The sequence below is a fragment of the Borostomias antarcticus genome, assembly GCF_949987555.1.
Source record: "Borostomias antarcticus genome assembly, chromosome: 28".
Taxonomy (NCBI): Eukaryota; Metazoa; Chordata; class Actinopteri; order Stomiiformes; family Stomiidae; genus Borostomias; species Borostomias antarcticus.
The window spans coordinates 380,235-407,971 of record NC_140261.1 but is presented as its reverse complement, the minus strand read 5'-3'; the positions used below and the strand labels follow the sequence as shown (position 1 = coordinate 407,971).

At 45.0% G+C, this 27,737-nt stretch overlaps 1 protein-coding gene and 1 long non-coding RNA gene across 3 annotated transcripts; both read left to right on the top strand.

The window, feature by feature from the left end:
• Window positions 1-11,953: 11,953 nt before the first annotated feature.
• LOC311326497 lies at window positions 11,954-13,052 on the top strand. Its single transcript, XR_014631065.1, has 2 exons — window positions 11,954-12,062; window positions 12,547-13,052. It is a non-coding gene; the product is annotated as an uncharacterized lncRNA (long non-coding RNA).
• A 1,969-nt stretch (window positions 13,053-15,021) lies between these two features.
• atox1 (antioxidant 1 copper chaperone) lies at window positions 15,022-18,285 on the top strand. 2 transcript variants are annotated; one of them, XM_084459396.1, is made up of 4 exons: window positions 15,022-15,196; window positions 16,663-16,738; window positions 16,889-17,041; window positions 17,220-18,285. In XM_084459396.1, the coding sequence occupies exons 1-3, from the start codon at window positions 15,188-15,190 to the stop codon at window positions 17,011-17,013; spliced, it is 210 nt and encodes a 69-aa protein (XP_084315522.1). In that variant the 5' UTR covers window positions 15,022-15,187; the 3' UTR covers window positions 17,014-17,041; window positions 17,220-18,285. The 2 variants fall into 2 exon arrangements, with proteins under 2 accessions (XP_084315522.1, XP_084315523.1); XM_084459397.1 differs by having other exon boundaries at window positions 16,889-17,057.
• The last annotated feature ends 9,452 nt before the right edge of the window (window positions 18,286-27,737 follow it).

Here is a 27,737-nt window from a genome sequence, read left to right as displayed (position 1 = left end):
TTGTTGTTTTATTGTGTTTATTGTTACTGTTTTCCTCCCTTATTTTTTGTAAAATGTTTCATTTTATTGTTAAAATGTGTTATCACTGTTTGGTATGTAAATTATCTTTGAGTGTCTTTAAAAGCACTATCGAAATAAAATGCATTATTTTTTTTTGTTTTTTTAAATATATATTTTTTATTATTATTATACTGAACATTTAACAAATATATGTCTACATTCTTCACATTCCCTGTATCCCCTGTATGATGAGAAAATTACTTAAAAAGGTTTTAGAGGTGTGGTGTCTTGACCCTTAAAGGAAAAGGTAAGGGTGATATAACATCCTACGTGAGTGGATGGAAAATCCTAGTAGTACGTACACAGCAAGCAGCAAATCAGCTCACCAGAAGTAATGAAAAGAACAGAGAAATATGTTAAACTCTTCCCATCCATATTCTCACTAAGCCCCGTTGTAAGATAAGCTCATCCTTCTCTGAAACGAGTGCAAAGCCACTACCGTTTTGAAGTAGTGTGTAGTGAATAGCAACAGAGAGAGAGACAGAGAGAGAGAGAGAGAGAGAGAGAGAGAGAGAAACACATTGATGCATTCACATCACTCGTGTGAAAATATACTGTACCAATAATAATGAATAAAAAAAAAAAAGTAAAAATCATCATTTGTAATGCGAAAACCAGATGCGGTATTATTGCTCCTCTGAAACCATTTGGAGGTAAAGAGGATGAGCGTTCTAATTGTCATTTCTTAATGGAAGGGATGAAAATATAATAGGAATGGTAATGCGTGCAGTCGCCACACGAATTTAGATATCAAACAGGATCAGGCCTATTTGGTGTGGTTTTGTTCACTCTGTCGGCAGACACTTTCCTCTGCTCATGTTGCCAGTGTCATCTGTGCCATTATTGGTATCATAACCCCTGCAAATAAGTATCTTTAGACTCTGATTTCTCAGCAGACCGTGCGTTTCTGACTGATCACATACATTATGGATGGTCTCTCAGCCTCCCTGTGCTATGTCAGTCAGCTCTGATAACGGATGTAGCAGGCTGTGTTTTCCCTTCCACTGCACACGGACTTCAAATCTTGTGCTTGGCTGCCACCAAGTGGATTTTAGTGTCACTGTCCAGTGTAAGGACTCCTTACTCATATGGAGAAAGACGAGAGAAGACTTGAAAGAATCCGATACATCTACTTACAATACTGACCCTCCCTTCAACTCCCACTGTCCTCTCTGTCACAACCTAAGGGCAAGAGGTATAGTACATGTATTTCTTTACTGAATCCTGCAGCGTGAAGTGATGCCAGCCCGCCACCATGATGAAGGGACATTAGAGTAGGATTCCAGGCTACTTCATTTTGTTTTCTCCTCGCTGTAAACATAAATCAACTTGCCCAGCCCAGGCTCATATAAATGTCAGGATAGACAGGTAAACTCATCAACTCATTATTTGATCTTTATTCATCTGGGACAACCAATGAATAGAAGCCTGGCTCTAGCCAGCAGTATCATTTTTTTCTTCATGTCACCAGAGCACAGAGCAGAGAATTTCCATTTTCAACAGCCTGTGTGTTTCTCCTATCAGCACCATCAGTGATCTTAATGGCTGTCATTAAGCATCTCTGCGTTGGATCTGCAATATGTCCGCCTTTGGCTTTTGAGCTGTTGCTGAAATGCCAAAATCAGTCTTTTCAGCTTTTATTTGGAGTGTTTACAAATAGCTATCCATGTGGAAATGGTATGTGTGATAATGTATAATTGGAGGGAAATCCATTCTGGCTCGCACACATTTTGTGCGACATGCCCGTCGTAGATTGCTGATTGAAATCCATTTGAAAGCAGACACTATGAACAAAAAAGTAATCCATTGCATTGTAAGGGTATCACTTTGGCGTATTTACAAAGGGACGCCATAGGTTACATAAAAGCCCTATATTTTGGATCTCTCTCTCTCTCTCGCGGCATAATATCACAACTTACAGAGCACAAACACTGAAAAATAAAGTGAAAGCAATGTATCAGGGGTCCCAAACAGATGTCATATCAAAAACAGAACTTAATTTGTGTCTGAACAGGAAATCATTTTGCTTGGCTGGAAGCGGCGGAGATGTTTCTGTCGTCCATGTTAAAACATCCTGTGAATGAATAAGATAGGAATGAAGAGATGTTATTTTTTCCCTTCTCTCAGTTTTTCCAGCTGGAGACCCTTAAGAGTGGCTCATGAATACGGAGTGGATCTGTGCTTCTCTGCAAAGTGGCATGCTTGTAAACAGATGCAGCACTTTAGGTGCCTGAGCCAGAGAGCAGCCAAACGAGAAGTAACATGTGATTATGCAAAAGATGTCTCCTCTGGCTTTGAGCCTCTCTCTCTCTCTCTCTTCTCTCTCTCTCTCTCTCTCTCTCTCTCTCTCTCTCTCTCTCTCTCCAGTATCTCCTCTCACCACAGAGAGCAATGACCCATCCTCTTCCATAACTTCATGTGCTGTCTTCCTGTTTCCTGCTTTGTGGCTTCAGTGTATTTTCTTTGCTACAGTATAATGCATTCTTTTCTCACAGCCATCTTGATTCATTAAACAACTATTTTTAATGTATTTAAAGAAGAGCTTATCCCATCATATGTGTCAGTACCTGTGACACAGCCATATATTTGACAGGAAAAATTGGCACAGTGATGCCTTGACAGTAGCGTGGTAGAACAAAAACACATTATTGTGAGCTAAACAGAAATGTCACAAAAAGGGTTAAATAAAATGGCTCTTATGCCAGCGCGCTTTGATAATGGCTGTAGGATGTGTGTAATCAACATGAGAAATGTGAATCAGTCTTTCAAAATTATTCACAACCAATTTCATGTGTAGCTTGCCACCCACTTACCATGTGTTCACCAGCCACTAAGATTCACCTTGTCTTTGTGTGTTGCTTTATCCTTGCTGCTAAATATCCTTGCTGCTAAGCAAGCAGTCGTGTGGGGTGATGGAAACATACAGTATTCATAGTACATAAATGCCCATTTTGAATATCAAACAAGAGCAACTCATCAAAAAACACTGTCAAATTGGAGATTGGTCTTGGATAAAAACTCAAAGGAAATTTATTTATTCATATCTATACGTATCGATATGGATAAATAATCCATCGATGGAACGCTGTTCCAACCCCTGAGCATTGCATTTTAATGTCCATTTATGTGCAAGTGATTCTAGTTCTGTCAGTGTTTTGCACACTAAGCACCACTTAGTTTACATTTGAATGCATTATTTATTGATGTGTACATTACAGAACACACATTGCAAAAGCTGATGTCTCCTGGGCTCATTGATGCTGGAAGGAATGAATACTTATTTTGGATGCCTTGTTGATGATTTTGGATGCTTTGAAAAGAGCTTATGTTTTATTGACATTGTCACTTGTCAAGAATGTAGAGCAGAGTTGGAAGAACAATACTCTTTTTTAGAGTATGAATGTTGAATGTTTTTAAGTATGAGTATGTTTGGCCATTCTGAATCTTAATTGTGTGTTCACCATGGCCATAACAGAAAACTGGGCGCACAATCATTTCCACGCCAAGTTCGTCATTTATCAATTTGGACGGGAGCGGACACTGCGATCAAATCTCACGTCAAGTGGTGACGGTCTGCAGCATCATTCTGGCCTGTGTGGTTCTGCACAATATTGTGCAGGACAACAGAGTTCCTGCTCAGGTCCCCGTGCAGCCAGACGAGCCCGTGCCCAGAGAGCCATGCCCAGAGAGCCATGCCCAGAGAGCCGTGCCCAGAGAGCCGTGCCCAGAGAGCCGTGCCCAGAGAGCCATGCCCAGAGAGCCATGCCCAGAGAGCCATGCCCAGAGAGCCATGCCCAGAGAGCCATACTCAGAGAGCCGTGTCCAGAGAGCCGTGCCCAGAGAGCCATGCCCAGAGAGCCGTGCCCAGAGAGCCATGCCCAGAGAGCCATGCTCAGAGAGCCGTGCCCAGAGAGCCGTGCCCAGAGAGCCATGCCCAGAGAGCCGTGCCCAGAGAGCCATGCCCAGAGAGCCATGCCCAGAGAGCCATGCCCAGAGAGCCGTGCCCAGAGAGCCGTGCCCAGAGAGCCGTGCCCAGAGAGCCATGCCCAGAGAGCCGTGCCCAGAGAGCCGTGCCCAGAGAGCCATGCCCAGAGAGCCGTGCCCAGAGAGCCATGCCCAGAGAGCCGTGCCCAGAGAGCCGTGCCCAGAGAGCCATGCCCAGAGAGCCGTGCCCAGAGAGCCATGCCCAGAGAGCCGTGCCCAGCGCAGCCCCAGCTGGGAGACAGGACCTCATCAGTCGCTTTTAAATGTAGGTTATTACTCATGTTTGGCTGCAAGATATTCCATTCAACAAAGTCAGACAATGCACAACATTCAAAGAGCCCATTTTATTTCTGAGATTTCAGGGTTTCGTTAATCTCGTTCAAGCCCTCTCTCAGGGTTTCATTCATGAGCGCTGTAACGCTTTTTGGTGGCGAGTATCAAATCGGACCATTTTTTCTTCACCTTCATGTAAAACGATTGGGACATGAGCAACCATGATACTATATTATATATAGGCCATAGCCCACTGTCATGTAAAGATGTAGGATAAATTAAAAATTCACACTTCTGTTGGAGTTCTATTGGCCACAGAAAATGTTCAAATGGCAAAGTTAAACACGCATGTCATTCCATCTGAGGGACAGACTCTGTATTGAATTATGTTGCTGCCTGTGCGCGTCTCTGTGGATTGTGCATTATGCTTCTCAATCCATCTGTGTTAGTGGTTCTGGAGGCCGAAATCGCTTGGCTGCCACACCTCATCACAACATGCTGGGATGAAACTGAACTCATCACCGTGGTGATACCTGTAGACCACGGAACTGCATTCACACTGTAACTGCTCTTACATGAACGTAGAAGAGGAGGTCGGATTGAGAATTCCGTGTGTGTGTGTGTGTTTGTGTGTGTGTGTGTGTGTGTGTGTGTGTGTGTGTGTGTGTGTGTGTGTGTGTGTGTGTGTGTGTGTGTGCGTGCGTGCGTATGTGTGTGTGTGAATGAAACCAAGCAATGTTCTCGTGGCTGGTGTGTCAGGTGAGTTGATCCACATAATCAAACAAACCTACACCAGCGGAAGAAGAGCAAAGCAATGGAAATGGCTGCGCCTGTGGGTTTACAATAGGCACACATTCAGCAACAAAGGAGATATTCAGAATGTTACAAAGGACTGGTGGTCCTCAGACTGCTCAGACCCCAATTATCCTTACTTTCCTAGATATTCAGACAGTTTGCAGGCATTCTGAACTTATCAGCTACTGTTGGAAACACAGTGGCCTTGTCCTTAAAGCTTTAAATGGATGAAATAAAGGAGAACTCAGGGAGGTTGAGAGGGCTGGCCAAGAATACAGAACCACTCAATGAGTCTTTACAGTAGCTTGGCATATCCACTGTGGAACATTCCCCAGGGTCCACCTACCTTAAAGGCACATATCGGATGTGCCCTTTAAAGGTTATCCGCTTCCAAGAAAGACACCAAGTTTGGCAAGTGATCTCTGGCAATATTGTGTCAACCAGTTCTGTAAGACAGTTCTGTAAGAAAGAGCTGTGTGTGTCCATGTCTGTAGCAGGGTCAGTAGGTGTGTTTACATGGATTTTTCCACCCAATCCGATTGAAATCAATCGGATTAGATGAATCCAATTGATCTGCATACATGAACGCTAAATAAATAGATTAACTTTACTCCGCGTATACATGGCCCAAGCATTCAACCGATTATAGCTTATTTGACATGCGCATAAAGGTTTCTCCCACTACCTGCAAAAGTTAAAGAGAAGAAGAGGTGCTTCCTGCTGCCACTTCCGGGTTCTTGTTTACCTCAAGAAAAATGCATCAACATCGTATTTTGGTGGGGACACATAGGCCTAGTTTTTTAGTTTTATTTACTTGTGGCTCTGCGGGTTCAGCAGCTCTTCATTCTCCGGCGCTATTAAAACAGGAGAGGCTTTCTAATAAGCCTTCCAGCGGGATTTGATCTGATCAATACTCCTGTCTACTATCCCGTCTGCCACCAGCGAAACATGAAGTTCTTTGAAGAGTTCGTTATTACCAGATTTCCAGCCATCAAGTCTCTCAACAATTTTTTTTCTCTCTCAAGGTTTCTAATAAAAAATTAGTTTCTAAGACACTCCAGTTCCTTGGCTTACTCGCCATTCTTTTAAAGATCCCCGCGCCTTTAAACCAAACACATTTGCATCATTACGTTACCCCTACGTACTTGGGAGCACATGCGCAGAAAGAAGAATCCACTCCTGTTTATATGCGGCATCAATCGAATTATCAATCGTTGTACACTACCTCTTTCAATCCGATCGAAAATGTAATCCAACCATCTGAATCGGATTGGCTAAGGTGGTTACATGAGACAATTTTTAAGAGTAGGCAGGGACCTAGACGCACAGCTCTGGCATACAAGGACACATATACAGACAACTGACCTTAGCCACTGAATGTGCAATTGAAACCGGAGACTACAGATATAAATTACTCAGGAGTATTTCTAATGTGGGTTTTTTTGGTTTAACTTTGGGGTGGAGTGGTAATGGACACAGCTCACTGTTGTACCCTACTTCTCAGTCTAAATAATGCATCCCAACCGTGGGAATGGATGCCACTACTTCACAAACAAACAAATAAATAAATAAATATGGTAGAAATAATAACCAAAATGAATTACACCTAATAGACCAGAGTAATGTGTTACCATCTTAACATTATTCCAAACAACCTCTAATATATTCACCCAAGAGGATTTCTCTGTGGTCTGGTGGTGATATTTGGGCTCTTCAGTCTCATGCAGGGCTGCTCATCACTCAGTCATTGTTCCAAACAAGCCCGGCTAAGTTCAGAACAGCCATGGAGATAGGATCTACCATTATCAGAAGAGAGACAGTCACAGTTCACTTCCTGTTGTTGTTTTTGTTGTGTTTTCCATTAGAGGGATGCAGCGCATTACCGTTTGAATGATTTGTTTTCTGTTTCCGCCAAGTCGTTCCGAGCCTCTGGGATGCATTGTTGCAGAGCAAAAAAGCCCCCGGTTCCGTTCATCTACACTGTGTTAAACCATGTTTGATTCAGTTTTCATCAAGTATAAACGTGAGCAACATTTGGAGGCTTTAGACCCTAACCCTAACCCTTTTCTCCAAAGACTGTATCAAAGTGTGTTTTTTTTGTTTATTTTTCTGTAAATGCCAGATGACTTGAACATTTGATTGGAGTGATGTTAGGGCTGTATATGTGGGTTTTTAGAGATTTTATCTGAAATCTAAAGATTGGATGATCAGAACCCTATCAGAGGGCTGGTTAGCTAGCTAGCATGATCAGAACCCTATCAGAGGGCTGGTTAGCTAGCTAGCATGATCAGAACCCTATCAGAGGGCTGGTTAGCTAGCTAGCATGATCAGAACCCTATCAGAGGGCTGGTTAGCTAGCTAGCATGATCAGAACCCTATCAGAGGGCTGGTTAGCTAGCTAGCATGATCAGAACCCTATCAGAGGGCTGGTTAGCTAGCTAGCATGATCAGAACCCTATCAGAGGGCTGGTTAGCTAGCTAGCTAGCCCAAAATCTGCAACAGCGGCCTCATTACCATGACTTCCGTTATAGACATGAGAGAAACGAAAGGGACAAAAAGACTTTCATAATTTTCATTTCGTTTCACTTTGCCATTTTTCATTGCATATTTCTTTACCAGAGGTCTCCTTATTAGGCAGGCCAGACGTGAAGAGAGCAGGCCTTCCGAAGAGATTCATGCAAAGCCATTATCCAAAAGGGTTGTCTGGGAAGAGCAGAGGTGGAGAGCTCTACTGCATCTCTAAGTGAGCTCAACCAAAGCCCAGGCAGCCCGTCCTTATGCAGATGAATTGGAGGCACTGGCACTACTGAATGTGCGTGGTCCAAATCGATCTGTACTACAGCACACAGCTGAGGGAATGTCCTGTATAGGGAGAGTGAAAGGAGAGGCTAGGAAGGGCTGCCATATCACTTTTTGGCATTGGAAGAACCATCATTAAAGGTCTACTCTGAAGAGATGTGTTTAGAAATCTGTCCACACCGCCATCATCATTCAACTGAAGCTTCTGTATTAATGGTTTGCCACTACTGCTTGGTTATCCTATAATGATGTCAAGCCAGAGCTAGACACAATGAGATACAATGCATAGTGCAATTTTTATTTGGTTAAAGAACACGTTTCCTTTATTATCCTGGAGCAGTTGTATAATCTAAAATCAATTCTATCTTGTGTTCATGTCTTTGAAAAACACATACAATTCCATCACACATTTATAATCGTACAATGCTTGCATGTCTTGTCATTTGGGTACGAAGAGTGCATCTCTAATCCTCTATACAGTAGCTGATGTTCTGGCATCCATCAGCTATAATACTGCAGCTTTGTGCTGGATACAGTGGATAATTAAGGCTGTATCTGCCACAGTTGTCATAAACAACGTAAGTGACAGAAGCTTAGGTGTCCTCAGTGTAGTTTACAAATCCAAAGTGCACACTTGGCGAGCCTCCTTCCTGTCACCGACTCAGCACTGCAGAGTGATGCGATCGCCTAATTACCGCACCTTGAAGCAGGCTGACAGAAACAGGGAAAAGAAGAGGAGCTAACTTTCCCTCTCCTTTCCCCAACGAATGAAACAAATCCAGTGTGATTGGATCCTACTGGGACGCCATGTCGCACCCCTGAAACCACAACAGCGACTTCAACAGCAAGAACTGAATGATGTTAAAATAATCAAATTAACCAGGATGTGAAACAGTAACAGTTACAGTAGGTGTACTGTAGTAAGACACCAAACACTGTGACAACTCGGAAACTCAGAAATTAGATAAGACCAATCCGGAAGTGACTGCAGATACTGTAGGCTTGGATTAAAGAGATACACTTGTTTATTGCCTTAATTGTCATGAAAAAGCACTGATACAGTAAGTATATAAATGAAGTGACACTGTATAACACAAGACCAGGTCTTATGCATTCTACAGTATCTGCACATGTAGCATTCTTGAGTCACTTTCGCCTGTCTTATTTTGTTCAGCTTCTGCTGAGTCAAACTGTCATGTCATCCATTTCCCAGGACGACTTACTGCACGAGAAAAGGTTTGAGAGGTGGAAAGTAAGGGACTGTTGACATGACAACATTCTGACAATTTGAGCAGTAGATTAAATTTGACATGAATTGCAATAGTGCCCAACAAAGTAGCACAATTTAATTTGGCAGGGGCAACACAGATGGAAAGAGAGTAGTGATAAGACCACAGCAATAGTTTTTCTCTGCTTAATATTCGATCCCATGGTGGCATTGAAGGCAGCCATCGAAAAAACATGCAAATAGGCTGATTTCTTAAAGACAGGATTCATCCAATCATTTTCCGTGTTCGACAAGCAGAACAAATGCCTCATGTGCACTGCCATGTGCAGGTGTAAAGGAATGGTGCTGACTATGGTAATAGCTTTCTGTTATACATTTTAAGGAAGTCAATTTTTTATCCTCTTTTCAACCCCTCTGCTCACATTTTATTTGTGCGGCAACTGTTAAATTAGCCCTGGCTAAATCTCAGATTAGCCAGGGCTTAGGCAATATCTTCACTAAATCTATAAATGAAGTTTGAAAAGAAACTTCAATCAAAGTTGTGTTTAACATCTGAATGTGGTCCATTAGTTAAATGTAAACGATTTGTACAGTATGGTAAGAGAAGCTTAATTACAACCAGAGATGCAATTTCCAATACCTTCCATTATCTTTACCCTTTTTTGTATCTTTTTTTTTTTTTTTACCATTTTCACTAGAGTTGCTGTGTCGGCCTGTCCAATCAGCAGTGAGCTGAGGGTTTTGAGTTGCCACCCACCCATGCCACTTTGTCTTGATGCTTTTAATGTCTCGTGTAAAGCACCTTGAATTGCCTTGTTGCTGAAATGTGCTATACAAATAAACTTGCCTTGCCTTGCCATGTATTGTTCTAATGTACTGTATGATGCTGCTACCTTTTTTTGTTTTTATTCAAAATAACATTTTCCCATTTGTGGAAAAAGATGAGTGACCTACCTGTATTATAACAGGGGTAGGATCACCCTCTCTTCTGATTGGTGGCACATTATAAGATTGTCCTCATTAGGAGGTTAAATCTCTCATCAATAATCAGAGCTTCTGATCTGTGTGTGTGTGTGTGTTAGTATCAACTCTTCTCACTGCCCAATCCTTTAATAAATAATAATATGAATAATAATAGTAATAATAATAATGATAATAATAATCGTAATAATAATCATCATCATCATAAATAGGCCATTATATGGATTTAGTTAGGAAGGAAAGCAAGATGCCTGAATGTTTGAAACTTACCGTCTCAGAAGTTCCAATGGAAATCATTTTCAGTTTTTTTGTGGTCTGCTAACTGTGCAAGGCCTCAAGTAATAAGTCACTTTTAATTATCACTGTCTATTATATTTCTCTTCTGCCACAACATCAGAGTCTTTGTCTGTGCCCTTTGTTATGTTTTCCCAATCTAGCTGTCAGTTGCGACAGAAAAGACAAGTGAAGTTAGCTACGCAGGGTGGAACAATTAATGTCTGTAGCTATTAACGGTGGCCTTGTCATCTTAGGCAAATGTAAGATCACTAATGGTTTCTGCAATTAAAGTGGACGGAGCTGTCTTCTCTGTGCTCCTCAGGGATAACACTGACTTCCGCAGGCCTGCAGAGCGGTGATGGGTTTCAAAAGAGCCCCTGTTCTCCCCTTCTCCTCTGAATCTCTCTGAAAAGCTCTCCCAGAGAAATGTTTTAATGAGGTCTGCAGTTTAACAGTGATAGAATCCTCTTTGAAATATTAATGTAATTTGTTTGTTTGCCACAATATACTGCAATGCATTGGCATGGTGACTCTTTTTTATCTTAAGTATTGGGTGTGCATGAAAAACAAAAACAAAATGGTTCTTTAAACCAGGATGAAATACGCACATTGGTAGTGGCGCCTTGGATATGCATGCAAGGAGAAACGATATCTTCGACAGAAGAGCAGAACTAAATGAATTCACTGGGTGTGGGGTCTTAGTCTGTGTGGCCTTTGATGTCATTTCTCTTCATCTACTGGAAAATCAATCATTTGTGGAAATGTAGCCACCACTGAGACCTCAGGTTACCTGCTAGCACACACTGCTGCAAGTAAGCCAAATAACCAGTCATGGCTCTTGTTTAATCATTCAGCTAACTGGAATTGTTTTGAGAACATCGTGATTGCCCTCTGTACCAAGAGCACAACAGCTGGTCTAAATATTTAATCTAATTGTGACCTGTTTGTGTACAACACTAGCCTGGTGACCCTGGTGAGTTTCATGGTTGTTGTCTGTTTTTGTTGTTGTTGTTGATCACTTCATGATTCAAAATCTGCAGAGAATAGTGATGTTGAACAATTTAGGGTTTGGGTTGCCAGGCTAATAGAACTACAGAGCCCCTGAAGTGACATGGAGGAAAAAATACAATTCAAGGTTGGAAAAAAAACTTTGCGAGAAACTTTATGAGTCTCCCTGTTTCCCTGTCTCCCTGTCTCCCTCCGTCTCCCTGTCTCCCTCCGTCTCCCTGTCTCCCTGTCTCCCTGTCTCCCTGTCTCCCTGTCTCCCTGTCTCCCTCCGTCTCCCTGTCTCCCTGTCTCCCTCCGTCTCCCTGTCTCCCTGTCTCCCTGTCTCCCTGTCTCCCTGTCTCCCTGTCTCCGTCTCCCTGTCTCCCTGTCTCCCTCAACCATCAAATGAGAAATATCTTCCTGCAATAAAGTGTAGAGTATTAAAAACACAGGACTTATCTACAGGGTCAAATGAGGGCACCAGGGGAAATAGTCAATAGATTTCGGGAAAGCTCTGTTTGATTAGTAACATTTGTTTAATGTGATCTTTGACAAATATGTTGGGAGATTGTGAAAGCACACTGGCAGGTTCCAGCAGAGTAAACATGGAATCACTCCTGTGACAAATAAAAGCCAGAACCCAAATGAGTGCTGCAGACTTGTGAAGACACATGTACTGTAAGTATACTATATATTATAGTTTTACCCATTTTGTTGGCATTGATACTTGTTGATTGCTTTGGTCATTGTCATGAATGTGTTATGTTGCTATAATACTACTACTACTACTACTACTACTACTACTACTACTAATAATAATAATAACAGTAATAATACTAATAATTATTATTATTAAGGGCCAGAGTTCCACTGTTTTAAAACAACAATGGCCAATACGTCATGCCAAGTGTTGCTGGCTAGCCAGGGACATACAGTAGGGAAACATGTGTACTAGCACCCCTCTGATAGAGCAGCAATGAAAAACTACCCAAATTTGACCTGAACCTACACAACCTAAAAGCAAGCACACCTACATAAATCTAGTTTCAATTGAAGTCTCTGTTACAGATGCTGTCGTTTGAGTTCTGCCTGCATGCAAGTATTTACTTCAACTGTTATCACTGAGTATCATCTCTATCCTTGTTGTTGTTTTTTCCACTAGGAAATAATGACATTCCTGCATCCTGGTTTGCTGCTGGTGCTCCTGGGTGCCATGACAACTGTGCTGTCCCAACCTGCAAATATAAAAGAGCGTTATATTAAATTCCTCGAGCAACATATTAAGGGGAACATGAACGTTAACAGATGTAACCATGAGATAATAAGCAGGGGGATATCCCAAACTGATAGTAACAAGTGTAAAGTCACCAATACCTTTATCCTTGATGTTGGAAATCACGTTCGAGCAATCTGTGGATTGGCTGGTGAACCCCATGGAGACTTGACCAAGAGCCTCCAACCCTTTGCCATTGTTGTCTGTACACTAAAAAATGAGGACGCTAGGCTTCCTCGCTGTCAGTACACGGGTAGGAGTTACACTAGAAAAATTGCTATTGCGTGTGATCAAGGCTGGCCAGTACACTTTGGGAAGGATATTGTTTATTTCCAAAACTGATATTATTTCAGTTGTTTCATTTCAATAAAGCATTGATTCCTATCACAAACAAATATCTCTAGTCAGATGTATGATTATTACTATACTGTATTTACACAACAAAATGTATCCTCTCAACCTATGTAAACCACTTCTTTAAGTGGAATTAGGTTTGTTTTACACTCATTGACAGCTACACGAACAAATTAAGTTATTCGGATTCTGCATTGCTTCATGAGCGCAGCTGGTTAAAACAGTGTTTGTCCCGCATGAGACACTGGTTCGAATCCCACCCAAGGCATGCCGAAATGTGTGGGTTACACCACACCTGCTGCATGTGCTGTAGAAGCCAAATAGTAATTGTTATTGTTTTATCAGTCAAACTTACTGGAATTGTATTGAGAACATTTTGGTTGCCCTCAGTACCAAGAGCACAACGGTGGCCAAAATCTAATTATTTTAATGGTTTTTATGGTTGTTGTTGCTATTGTTGTTGTTCACTGCTGATTCAAAATCTGCAGAGAAGAGTGATTATATGTTAAACGATTTAGAGTTTGGGTTGCCAGACTAATAGAACATACCCTCAAATGCTAAATATTTTCATGCAATAAAGTCTAGAGCAGGGGTAATCAAGTCAAGTTCTGAGAGGTCCAGTTTGACAGGTCCGGTGGTGATGCGTGTTTCTTCTGCCCTCAACCAGACAAAACAAACACACTCCACAGAGTTCCCAGGTCAGCGGTGGCCGGGTGGATAGTGGGTTGTGAGTTCAATCCTTGGTGTGGACATACCAAGGTACCATGATATATTTTGTCCCTGGATGTTGTAGAAGTGATGTAACGAGCGTGGGTCATGTTTGTTTATTATAGTTTGTTTATTATAGACCCTTTTACAGCCTAGTCAGCACAAGTATCCTTCCAGTGCATTATTTTGCTCTTTTCGCCTGTGTCTGTTTTTTTTCTTGTATATTGTTTTTAGTGTAAAACGAAGTTTATTTTTTGCTGTGTCACGAAACGTCGCCTTAAGTGTACTGTAACGGCGATCATTAAATAAACAAAGAGGAAATGTTTTTTTCCGGTTAACGATTTACGTGAATTAAACTGTCACGTCACTGGAGGAAGACAACAGGAAGACATGGTAGTGGCTAGTTCCCATCAACGCAGAGGCCTTTGGTTTAAAGGAGTAGTAAAGGGAACATGCATGTTTAGCCCTGTTTTAAGGTTACTTATGATCATATACAATTCAGATCAAAAAGTTGACAAAACTAGCACTTTGCTATTGAAGAAAAACACAGACAATGCCAAAAAAGAGTTTCCATCAGTTACCGGAACACAACAAAAAGTCCAAAGAACTCAGGGAAATGAAACATCTGTGTGTCGGTTGTCATCTTTTGTGTGATTGTGTGCGATCGCATATTTTTCGTTTTGTTGAACTAACTTTATAGGGTAGAGCTAGAGGGTTAGCATGGTGCTCCTGCCTCTAGTCCAAGTCCTCCTAGAGGTGTTGTTGTTGTTGTTGTTGTCCTCGTTATTTTGCCTCCAGGGATTTGTCGATGTGTTTCAACACTCCGTGAACATGCTTTTACATGGAACAACTATAGTCAAGGAAACCACCTTTTTCTTTATTGTTTTGTGGGTGTCTTGTTGTTGAGCTTAATGTTGTTTAAGGGTGGAATTCTCCCCTTAAGGCTGGTATAGGGTTGGGGTTAGGGGTCAACCGGTCTCTGCTAGAGAGAGAGAGACTCCGGGTTAAGGTCAGAGAAGCAGGAGGGAATGGACTCTGAGGGGTTTACTGGGCACGGAGGGGGAGGGGGGAGGACTCTGCAGGAAGGCTCTATTTACTCTCTTGGGTCACACACGGTTGTGGGGCAGACTGTAGTCTGAGCACTAGGATGATGACATGATGATGCACACTCTTGTCCAGTAGGTGGCGGTATGCACCTTTAAGCTGTTTGCGATCCGCCATAAAACCCAAGGAAGAAGAAGAAGAACCGGTCTCTGCGTTTATGGGAACTAGACACTATCCTGTACCAGTCTGTTGGGTTTGGCTTAGCTAACATTGTTCTAGGGACGAGCTAGCTGCGAGTGGTGCTGAACAGTTTGGTCTAGGGACTAGGGACTAGGGACTAGCTGTTGGTCTAGGGTTAGGGTTAGACTCTAGGGACTAGCTAGCTGCTGAACAGTTTGGTCCATCATTACTCGGGAGATCAAACATGACCACTGTGAGTATCTTCCTGATCTCAGGGGACATCCGGGTTCTCTGGCTCGTTAGTTCTAAATGTGCAAACAAGTCAGTAGGGTTAGTAAGATGATTATTCTGATAGTGGTGCTTCTGTAATATCTACTTCTGTAATATCTGCTTCTGTAATATCTACTTCTGTAATATCTACTTCTGTAATATCTACTTCTGTAATATCTACTTCTGTAATATCGTCTAATCTCGTAGCTACACGTCCACGTATAATAACATACAAATCTGGGGTTTTCAGAACCACAGACATGTTATCAGCCAGCTAGTATGCTAAGATAATGTCGTCACGTGACCTAGCATCTGAACTCATAATGATGACCAGCCCTGAGAAGGGCTCTGATGAGCCCGGGGGAGAGATTACTTTTCACAACCCAGTTTAGCAAGAACACCATAGAGTGTAGGGTTAAGGTTAGGGTGAGGGTCAGGTGTAGGGTTAAGGTTAGGGTGATGGTCAGGTGTAGGGTTAGGGTTAGGGTGAGGGTCAGGTGTAGGGTTAAGGTTAGGGTGAGGGTCAGGTGTAGGGTTAAGGTTAGGGTGAGGGTCAGGTGTAGGGTTAAGGTTAGGGGTTAGGGTCTAACCCTACACTCAATGGTGTTATCGCTAAACTGGGTTGCGAAACGCGTAGACGCACGGATGCCATTCACTTTCAATGCCTGCAGCCGAATGGCATTCTGGTTCCGTTCACTTTAAAAAAATTCTTGGCAGGTGATTGGATGAACCATCTGTCTATCACCGCCTGTCACGGGTAAATCAAATTCTTGTTTTTGCTCTTCTCTCCAGTTGGGAGAAGAGCACAGAGAAAAGCCTTCAGTGCCATTCTTTGCTTTTCTTTCAATGAAGAAACTCCAGTTCAGATATAACTGATGCGATAGCAGCATCTATGCTAACCTTTTTAGGAGCCGCCATTGTTGTTTTAGAACAAACAGTCGCTTCTCACTGACGTCGCCACACTTAACCACGCCCAGCATAGCTGCTAGTATTTCCTCATCAACGCTGATTGGCTCGTTAGTTTTCTGATCGGTCACAAATGGATCTCTAAGGAGAGTGTCCAGACTGATCTGTGGAGAGAAACAGAATGTGAGCTTGTGAGATCAGGATGGTCTCACAAAGCTAATTGATCTCCTCAATGTGTTGACCAGTCCATATGAAACTGCACATTGGCATTGTCGTAGGCAGGGACTGACAGATGATTTTTCAATTCAATGTTTAATATTATTACTGATTACTTAAATCATATTACTGATGAATGTCACTCGCCTAAATCCTATTATTGATAATCGTGACTGCCTCTAAATTATACATTCACTGTTCTTTGTTATTGATCTGTGTTGCAAAGTGTGTTAATGCAATATGTACTTCAGTGTGTATATATGTCCATTCTTTATTTGTTGGACCTGTCAGATCAGTGAGAGTTGTGTTTGTGTGATTGTCCCCCAGAGGCAGGAGTTCCAGGTGGAGATGACCTGTGAGGGCTGCTCGGGGGCGGTCACCAGAGTGCTCAACAAACTGGGAGGTGAGTAGCCAGCGCTAGCTAGCTAGCGTTCCCTGATCTTCTGAATAGTTCCATAAGAACATGATAGACACGGCAGATATGCTAGCTCACTGCCTCAGGTTCTTTGGTATGCGACTGTGTTGACTGACTGCTTGTCTCTTTTGGGGCAAGATGTCAAATTTGATATTGACCTGCCAAATCGCCTGGTCTGGATCGAGTCGGACAAGAGCGTTGATGTTCTTCTTGAAACACTGAAGAAAACCGGGAAAGACGTTAAGTACAATGGCCCCAAATAAGGATGTCCAGCTTGCTGTTGTGGAACAGGTGATATGTCTGAATGGTAAATAGTTGCATTGCTGTTATTAACTCAGCAGGCCAAGGCCAATCCACACTCATTTGATTATAATTGCAAACTAATGTAAACTTGCTTGACAATATTGATGTACACAATATCCATTCACTGTGTCCTTATTGCATGCATGTGTTGATGTGTTTGTGGCAGGTGCTGGCTGCTTATGGAGTGAAGTGAAGGATTTTAAGAAGACAAAGCCCCTCCCTGCGTGGAGGAGAGGAGCTGAGGAGGGTGAAGTTGCCCCTAAATGCTGATCTTGCAGTTTTCATTTGCCTCTTCTAGTGGTAGGATTGGGGTAGAGAAAACATGACCCCGGTGTGTGTCCCAATAATGTTGTTTATATCGTCTTATATCTAATATCGTCTCTTACACTCTCACATTTCTATCTCTTGTTTAATCTCTTACACTCTCACATTTCTATCTCTTTCTGATTTGATCAAACAGGATGGGGGAGCGTGGTGATGTAGTTTCTTCTTGGGAACTTTTCTTTAGCCTAATCCTCTGCCAGAAGAAATGAGTTAAAGGCTGCGGTAAACTTGTTTTTAGCTACGCATACGCGTACAAAAGATGGCTACCAAGATGGCTGCCACGCGTCTCCGGCCTTCCTCTGGCGCCTGGGCTGCGGCTGGCTGTGCAGGTCCTCAGAAATTAATGTGCCACAAAATCTGCGCTTGTCTACGCGTAACAGCAAGTAAACAAGCTGAACGCACGTTTACCGCAGGCCTTAGGAGAGATGAACTGCTCAGTTAAGACTATTGAAATGCCCAACCTCGGTAGAAGCTTCTCCTCCATTCCTCACATCCTAAACAACCCATTGGTGGATAAAGTAAGAGGGGAGGAACCTCAGATCGTCTCATCCAATAAGAAAAGAGGATGCAAAGTAAAGTCAGAAAGATAATTGAGTTCGAACCCGAGACCAGTGCTCAAGGGTAACTTCACCGCATAATCCATCTTCTGGGACCAGTGGAATGAGCTCTTCTAAGCAGTCCACTTACTAGTCATGATTACAACTATAAATCTATTATCATTGTATAAGTACAGCAGCTTGTGAAATCATGGGAGATGCTCTTTGTCCTATTTTAAAGCGCACAGTGTGATGTAATGATTCTGGTCAGTTAAAGGGAAAAGACAATCTGTCAGTTTCCATCTGGATGTTGTTTACTCATGTCACATTGTTGTTTACTCATGTCACATTATTGTATGTAATTAAAACGTCACTACATATTAGTCCTCTGGACTTCCCTTGACTTCCTTTTACTCATGATATTGTTAGGAAGTTAGTGTTATTATTTAGAAAAATAGACTTCAGTCAGTACAGTACAAGAGACAGAGGATCAGAGCTGAGTCCACCACTAGGTGGTGCTGTAGGGTCACAGTTCTGATGAGGCAGACCTGTGCAGTGGAATGTGCTAGTTTGATCCTAAGCATGCTAAATAAAGAAAGGAACAAATGGAAGTGAGTTGCAGAGAAAGTTACACGTCACAAGACAATTCTCAAGATGATGTTTATTTGGAAACAAATGTATGAAGTGTACATAACTGATTTAATGAGGGGGATAATTATTAGTAAAATAATAATATATCGTATTTATAGGCCTTTCCAGATGCTCAAAGTGCTATTGGGGGAGATGGGGGGGGGGGGGGGGGGGTTGCTTTAGATTAGGATGTTGGCTCATCACCCCCCCCAAGTGGGATACTTGGCTCAACCGGAGTGAAACCTCGTACAAGTCCCAAGATAACGGACACTACCAACGCATAGAAGAGGGTGGCACAGTTTAGCAAGAACACCATAGAGTTTAGGGTTAAGGTTAGGGTGAGGGTCAGGTGTAGGGTTAGGGTTAAGGTCAGGGGTTAGGGTTTTCCTTAACCCTAAACTCAATGGTGTTATCGCTAAACTGGGTTGCGAAACGCGTAGACGCAAGGATGCCATTCACTTTCAATGGCTGCAGCCGAATGGCATTCTGGTTCCGTTGTTCACTTCAGTAGACTTCAGTCAGTACAGTACAAGAGACGGAGGATCAGAGCTGAGTCCACCACTAGGTGGTGCTGTAGGGTCATAGTTCTGATGAGGCAGACCTGGTGTGCAGTGGAATGTGCTAGTTTGATCCTAAGCATGCTAAATAAAGAAAGGAACAAATGAAGTGAGTTGCAGAGAAAGTTACACGTCACATTCAATTCTCAAGATGATGTTTATTTGGAAACAAATGTATGAAGTGTACATAACTGATAATTTTAATTATTAGTAAAATAATAATATATCGTATTTATACATCGCCTTTCCAGATGCTCAAAGTGCTATTGGGAGAGATGGGGGGGGGGGGGTTGCTTTAGATTAGGGTGTTGGCTCATCACCCCCTCCAAGTGGGATACTTGGCTCAACCCGAGTCAAACCTCGTACAAGTCCCAAGATAACGGACACTACCAACGCATAGAAGAGGGTGGCACAGCAGATATAGAAGGACCATCCCAGATAATCAAACATCTGCGGACTCTGCTTTTCAATGGCTACCAAGAAGGCGATCAGTGCGCTGGCACACAGGACCACTGAGGACAAGAAGAGACACAGATCAGTGCGCTGGCACACAGGACCACTGAGGACAAGAAGAGACACACTGTTGATCACACAAGCATAGCATGACTCATGTTTTATTAAGTTGAGTTTTTTGTCAGCGTATTCATTACTAGTGAAATGATTTGACACCAGCGACCATTAGCACACTGTACTCGGTGTTGGGCAAGTTACTTAATAAAAGCAATCAAGTAAAGTTACTGATTACTTACTCTAAAACTCTCTGGAGAGTAATCGGATTACTAATTTCTTTTGAGTTACTTTTTAAAACTAGATCATTCCTTACCCAAATCATAGACGTGCTGATCTAGGATCGGTTTTGCATTTTAGATCATAATAAACACAAGAAAATCTGATCCTATAGCAGCACTCTGGCACATCTCGACCCTGATGACATAAACAGTCAGTTCAGCCATGACTGCAGGGAGCGCATGCGCATATCCAGGGAGCAGCACGGGCGTAAGGAACTCAAAGTTGTCCCATTCCTATTAGGTCACTACCTGTAATCTGATTACTGGAAAGTCTAATGTAATCCCTTACATTCCAAGTTACTGGAGACAGTCATTTGATTACAGTTGTCCATTCCTTTGTGATCAGTTACTCAACACTGGTAGTGCTTCAGACATGGTGGTTACCTGAGGTGATGTTGAGGAGCAGGGCAGCCACGGCCCTCCTGCCCCTGACCAGGGCTGGTCTGATGGTGAAGAGAGCAGAGAAGGACAGGGCGCTGGAACCAGCCAGGAACATCCAAGACAAACTATATGTGCCTGGAAATGAAGGACAGCCTCCTCAGTGGGTTCTGCTCTGGAAATGAAGGACAGCCTCCTCAGTGGGTTCTGCTCTGGAAATGCTATGATTTGCATGACTAGGCTGTCGTCTTCAAGTGCATGTTTTGGCCCACTCATACATTTTGTCACCTCTTTGAAGTGAGAAACTATGCTGTATAATTCCTTTGTTGTCATTTGGACGTGAGTGGTATTTTGTACTTTATTAAAGGAGTAGTAAAGGGAAAATGCATGTTTAGCCCTGTTTCAAGGTTACTTATGATCATATACAATGGTTCAGATCAAAACGTTGACAAAACTAGCACTTTTGAGAAAGTCTGATAATTGCTCTACCACCGTTTTGGTCATGGATGTGGGTGGGCACCGTGAAAAATCATTCAAAAACATGTTAAACTCTCGATTTCAAAGACAAAAGGGCAAATGTAGAAGCATCTTACCGACCCAGGCTGGGAAGGTGGTGCAGCTGGAGAAGCCTTGGTAGTTGTTGCACAGGGAGAAGAGGCCCTCGCTGCTCCCCTCCCGCTGAACCAGCCACTCTGGGGCGCAGAGGCACACCGTGTACAAGACGAACTCCACCGACACCACGGCCGTCAGCACCACCACCGGGTCTCTCATCCTCTCTCTGGACTGGACCAGCGCAGCCTCAGGCTCTCTGGGGATCCTCTCTCTGGACTGGACCAGCGCAGCCTTATGGCTCTCTGGGGAACCCTGGAGCACCGTTCTCCTCTCCAGACGCACAATGCTCAGATGATGGTGATAGAGGCCCAGTCAATAACACACACTGCCTATTTGCTTTGGTGATTTTAGCAAATACCATCTATCGGGGCTGGTATATTGCACACATGCACAGTGAATAAGCTAATGTACACAGACTTTGTGAAATCGAGTTGTTTTCAGCAGCATGAATGTTATCTGGAGGTGCGATTTTAAGCTTCACTCCACATTGTCAATTCTCCACATTGAGCAGCCGGCGAGTGTTGCACCTGAATGCCCTCGTTTCTATTCTGCAGTGAAAAGGAGTTGGTGACCGGCCTTAAATCTCACCTGTCCATCTGTTACAGGTGTTGGTTAGTGACCAGACTCCATGTTTTACAGGTGTTGGATAGTGACCAGCCTCCATGTTTTACAGGTGCTGGTTACTGACCAGCCTCCATGTTTTACAGGTGTTGTTACAGGTGTGTTACAGGTGTGTTACAGGTGTGCTACAGGTGTGTTACAGGTGTTGTTACAGGTGTGTTACAGGTGTTGTTACAGGTGTTGTGTCTGTGTGTATTGCTTTCCCCCTCATCACTGGTCTCTGGTCAAATGTTCGTACTCAGAAACAGACAAGATCGCCTCCCCAAATCTCTCTTTAGCCAGCTACTCTGCTGAACAGCTAGCAACGGGTGCTATTTCAACTGCACAAAAGACAGACCACAGCAGGTGGCGCTAAGTAAGTACAGTTGCATCATGGTTAATGAGTGTCACTGTGTCGCCTGTAGGTTTGACTCCCACCCTCACTGGCCCCTGTGGGAGACATATTTGTCAGTGTCATTTTATTTATATAGCAGCATTCATACAGATCAATGTAGCACATAGTGCTTTACATAAAAGGGTCCATAGCGTGACATGAGCCTCTGGACAGACGAGGTGCTTCCTCGCTCCCCACCGCATGCAGAGCGCCTTCATGGGCCCGTTCTGGGGCCTGGGGGGTCGCTGCCTTCATGGGCCCGTTCTGGGGCCTGGGGGGTCGCTGCCTTCATGGGCCCGTTCTGGGGCCTGGGGGGTCGCTGCCTTCATGGGCCCGTTCTGGGGCCTGGGGGGTCGCTGCCTTCATGGGCCCGTTCTGGGGCCTGGGGGGTCGCTGCCTTCATGGGCCCGTTCTGGGCCCTGGGGGGGTCGTCTGACAGCTGGGCCAGAGATGCTGCTAGAGCACAGAAAACCTCAGAACAAACATGGCAGACGTTCAGCTTGCAAGCTGTTACACAAACAGGATATTTATATACACCAACCGAACTTTAGATAAACGTTGTTCATTTAGTTTGGCTTAGAATTGGTTTTACTTTCTGAGGAAACTGTAGACAAAGGACATATCAAAGCTGAAATTGCTTTAAGCATGAAAGGATTCCTCTCAAATAACAGAAAACCGAAAGAAAACCAGCCATTACAGTACTTGAAAGTTTCAGAAGCGTCACTTAGACATGACAAGGCGGATGAATATGACACATTCTCTTTCAGCCTGAGCTGGGGTGAAGGGGGGAAGGTGGTTGGCACCTCCAGTAGAAAGCAGCTCAGTGCTGAAGGGCATATGAAGCACTTATACGGAGGCATCACCTTGGGAGTGATGAAACAGATGAAATGGGAATCATGAGGAGACAGCTGATTGGATGAGAGGCCTTTCCATGCAACACACCTCAGTAGCTGACGCAGCAGCAGCGTACGTGCATCTCCTACACAATACCTTAAATATCTCTTAGACTTTTTTATGCGGCAATACCAATGTTTCCACAAAGGGGTGTGTCTACGCGAATGTGACTGTTTATCTAAGATGGTATGCTTCTCCGGGTTCAGATTTATAATTGTGTGTGTGTGTGCGTGAATAAATATATAGACTCAACAGGCCGCTAAACCAGTGCTCAAAAGCATCTTGTGGTTTTGGGCATATTGAACCTCAACATTGTGACTGCATAGCCATCAGCCATAAATATACTGTATATGTTAGGGCTGTCAATTATCTATCAATAATCTAATTTACATGATCTGTAATTAATTAAGATTAAACAAGATTAAACCCTCTCTCTCTGAACCACAGATCTCAGATCAGCCAGCAGCTGCAGCCCTGGCCTCGCCAGACTCCCTCTCTCTCTGAACCACAGATCTCAGATCAGCCTGCAGCTGCAGCCCTGGCCTCGCCAGACTCCCTCTCTCTCTGAACCACAGATCTCAGATCAGTCAGATCTCTCTGGCTCTGGTACTGACTGCCTGGCTGGACCAACGAAGACAACCGGGATGTTTCCCAACCAATGGAAGAGCGTGTAGTTTGTTTAGAAGAGCGTGTAGTTTGTTTGTTTAGGAGAGCGTGTAGTTTGTTTGTTTAGGAGAGCGTGTAGTTTGTTTGTTTAGAAGAGCGTGTAGTGGAGGAAGGACATTTCTAATCCCCTTGTCCCTTAGCGCAACATAGCCGAGACGTTGGGAGTGAATGTGCGCCCCGCCCTGCTCCCTTGGGCCTGGGCCCCGCCCTGCTCCCTTGGGCCCCGCCCTGCTCCCTTGGGCCCCGCCCTGCTCCCTTGGGCCCCGCCCTGCTCCCTTGGGGCTCCTGCCCTGCTCCCTTGGGGCTCCTGCCCTGCTCCCTTGGGCCTCCTGCCCTGCTCCCTTGGGCCCCGCCCTGCTCCCTTGGGGCTCCTGCCCTGCTCCCTTGGGGCTCCTGCCCTGCTCCCTTGGGGCTCCCGCCCTGCTCCCTTGGGCCCCGCCCTGCTCCCTTGGGCCCCGCCCTGCTCCCTTGGGCCCCGCCCTGCTCCCTTGGGGCTCCTGCCCTGCTCCCTTGGGCCCCGCCCTGCTCCCTTGGGCCCCGCCCTGCTCCCTTGGGGCTCCTTCCCTGCTCCCTTGGGGCTCCTGCCCTGCTCCCTTGGGCCCCGCCCTGCTCCCTTGGGGCTCCTGCCCTGCTCCCTTGGGCCTGGGCTCCTTCCCTGCTCCCTTGGGGCTCCTGCCCTGCTGTGTTTCCTATTTTCCACTGTGTTTGCGTTTCCCATGTTTGGTCTTGTTGCTGTAGGTTAACCCTTCACCGTCCTGTGTGATCGTCTGCACCTGTCTGCTTGATCTGCACCACCTGCACCTCCTTAGTCTGGCTGGGTTTTGCCTCAGTTTCTTTGTTCTTTGTCAGGTGCTTGTTTGTGTCCTGATTCTTTTGCATTTTATTTTTGATTAAACTTTGTCTGCATCTGGGTCCTGCCACTGCTTTTCCTGTTTTTGGATTTAATTACCTAATTATTTTATTACTTCATTTTTTTTTTTTTTATTATTTATTTTTGATTACTTGATTATTTAATGGCACTCGTCTCCTGAGAACAGACCTCAGAGAAACAATCTCAAGTCCTTTCTCTGCACTTCCTTTTTGAAAGGCAACGTTTGAGATTCACGCAAGTAAAGAAAAAAGGATAATAATGTGTAAAAGCCATGTTGAGTCTCTCTGTGTCGACTCACCTCCATACACACCTGATCACCTCCATACACACCTGATCACCTCCATACACACCTGATCACCTCCATACACACCTGATCACCTCCATACACACCTGATCACCTCCATACACACCTGATCACCTCCATACACACCACCATGCTGGTCCTGTTCACCTCCATACACACCACCACGCTGGTCCTGATCACCTCCTCCATACACACCACCACGCTGGTCCTAATCACCTCCTCCATACACACCTGTTCACCTCCATACACACCTGATCACCTCCATACACACCACCACGCTGGTCCTAATCACCTCCATACACACCTGATCACCTCCATACACACCACCATGCTGGTCCTAATCACCTCCATACACACCACCACGCTGGTCCTGATCACCTCCATACACACCACCATGCTGGTCCTGATCACCTCCTCCATACACACCTGATCACCTCCATACACACCTGATCACCTCCATACACACCACCACGCTGGTCCTGTTCACCTCCATACACACCACCACGCTGGTCCTGATCACCTCCATACACACCACCATGCTGGTCCTAATCACCTCCATACACACCACCACGCTGGTCCTGATCACCTCCTCCATACACACCACCACGCTGGTCCTAATCACCTCCATACACACCACCATGCTGGTCCTGTTCACCTCCATACACACCACCACGCTGGTCCTGATCACCTCCATACACACCACCATGCTGGTCCTAATCACCTCCATACACACCACCACGCTGGTCCTGATCACCTCCTCCATACACACCACCACGCTGGTCCTAATCACCTCCATACACACCACCACGCTGGTCCTGATCACCTCCATACACACCACCATGCTGGTCCTAATCACCTCCATACACACCACCACGCTGGTCCTGATCACCTCCTCCATACACACCACCACGCTGGTCCTAATCACCTCCATACACACCACCACGCTGGTCCTGATCACCTCCATACACACCACCACGCTGGTCCTGATCACCTCCATACACACCACCATGCTGGTCCTGATCACCTCCATACACACCACCATGCTGGTCCTGATCACCTCCTCCATACACACCTGATCACCTCCATACACACCTGTTCACCTCCATACACACCACCATGCTGGTCCTGATCACCTCCTCCATACACACCTGATCACCTCCATACACACCACCATGCTGGTCCTAATCACCTCCTCCATACACACCACCACGCTGGTCCTGATCACCTCCTCCATACACACCACCACGCTGGTCCTGATCACCTCCTCCATACACACCACCATGCTGGTCCTAATCACCTCCATACACACCACCACGCTGGTCCTGATCACCTCCTCCATACACACCACCATGCTGGTCCTAATCACCTCCATACACACCACCACGCTGGTCCTGATCACCTCCTCCATACACACCACCATGCTGGTCCTAATCACCTCCATACACACCACCACGCTGGTCCTAATCACCTCCATACACACCACCATGCTGGTCCTGATCACCTCCTCCATACACACCTGATCACCTCCATACACACCACCATGCTGGTCCTGATCACCTCCTCCATACACACCTGATCACCTCCATACACACCACCATGCTGGTCCTGATCACCTCCTCCATACACACCACCATGCTGGTCCTGATCACCTCCTCCATACACACCACCATGCTGGTCCTAATCACCTCCTCCATACACACCACCACGCTGGTCCTGATCACCTCCTCCATACACACCACCACGCTGGTCCTGTTCACCTCCATACACACCTGATCACCTCCATACACACCACCACGCTGGTCCTGTTAGAACTCATACAGTATCATGTCTTTAAAGGGCCATTCTAACAGCGAGTGACGTGGGTAATGTGCAGTTCATTCCATTAGCTCTTCCTTACAGAGATGGACTCTGTCACGGTCCTTCTGGTGGGAGGGAGTGCCAGACGTTGTTCTCTGGATGACTGATGTCTTCATAGCTCAGGAAGGCGTGGCTGGAGAGGACGCTTGCTTTGTTTAGGATTCGAGAGAGTTTACTTTTGCTTTTGACAGCGTGAGTTGAACCAGGATCTTATGCTGGAGGTGAGAATCTTAGGGATAAGCGATCTGTAGGCTGTTAGAACGTCACCGAGGGTACAGAGTAGAACCCTCTCTGAAGACTAGAACCCCAGTCATCCTGGTCCTGAGGGTACAGAGTAGAACCCTCTCTGAAGACTAGAACCCCAGTCATCCTGGTCCTGAGGGTACAGAGTAGAACCCTCTCTGAAGACTAGAACCCCAGTCATCCCGGTCCTGAGGGTACAGAGTAGAACCCTCTCTGAAGACTAGAACCCCAGTCATCCTGGTCCTGAGGGTACAGAGTAGAACCCTCTCTGAAGACTAGAACCCCAGTCATCCTGGTCCTGAGGGTACAGAGTAGAACCCTCTCTGAAGACTAGAACCCCAGTCATCCTGGTCCTGAGGGTACAGAGTAGAACCCTCTCTGAAGACTAGAACCCCAGTCATCCTGGTCCTGAGGGTACAGAGTAGAACCCTCTCTGAAGACTAGAACCCCAGTCATCCTGGTCCTGAGGGTACAGAGTAGAACCCTCTCTGAGAAGCTGAGCTCAGCACCGAACGTCTGTCAGAACTGAAAAGAACTTCTGTCCCTCTCGTTGAAGCAGTAATCATTTTCAGAGCCAGTGTGACTTTACAGGAGGAAATTGAGGCGAAGCGTTTGATGTTGGCTGCAAGATTTGAGCTGTTCAGGCCTTCCTTCGCCCTGCTGTAGAGGTGGCAGCATGACACACTCTGAGGGATGAGGTGGCAGCATGGCCGGCTCTGAGGGATGAAGGCCAGCATGGCACACTCTGAGGGATGAGGTGGCAGGATGGCCGGCTCTGAGGGATGAAGGCCAGCATGGCACACTCTGAGGGATGAGGTGGCAGGATGGCCGGCTCTGAGGGATGAAGGCCAGCATGACACACTCTGAGGGATGAGGTGGCAGGATGGCCGGCTCTGAGGGATGAAGGCCAGCATGGCACACTCTGAGGGATGAAGGCCAGCCTGCTCTCCGCATGAAGTGACACAAACATCACTATTCTAATAGTTGCTTTAGGATGCAGCTGTGCATCTGGTGCTAATTGTTGTCACCT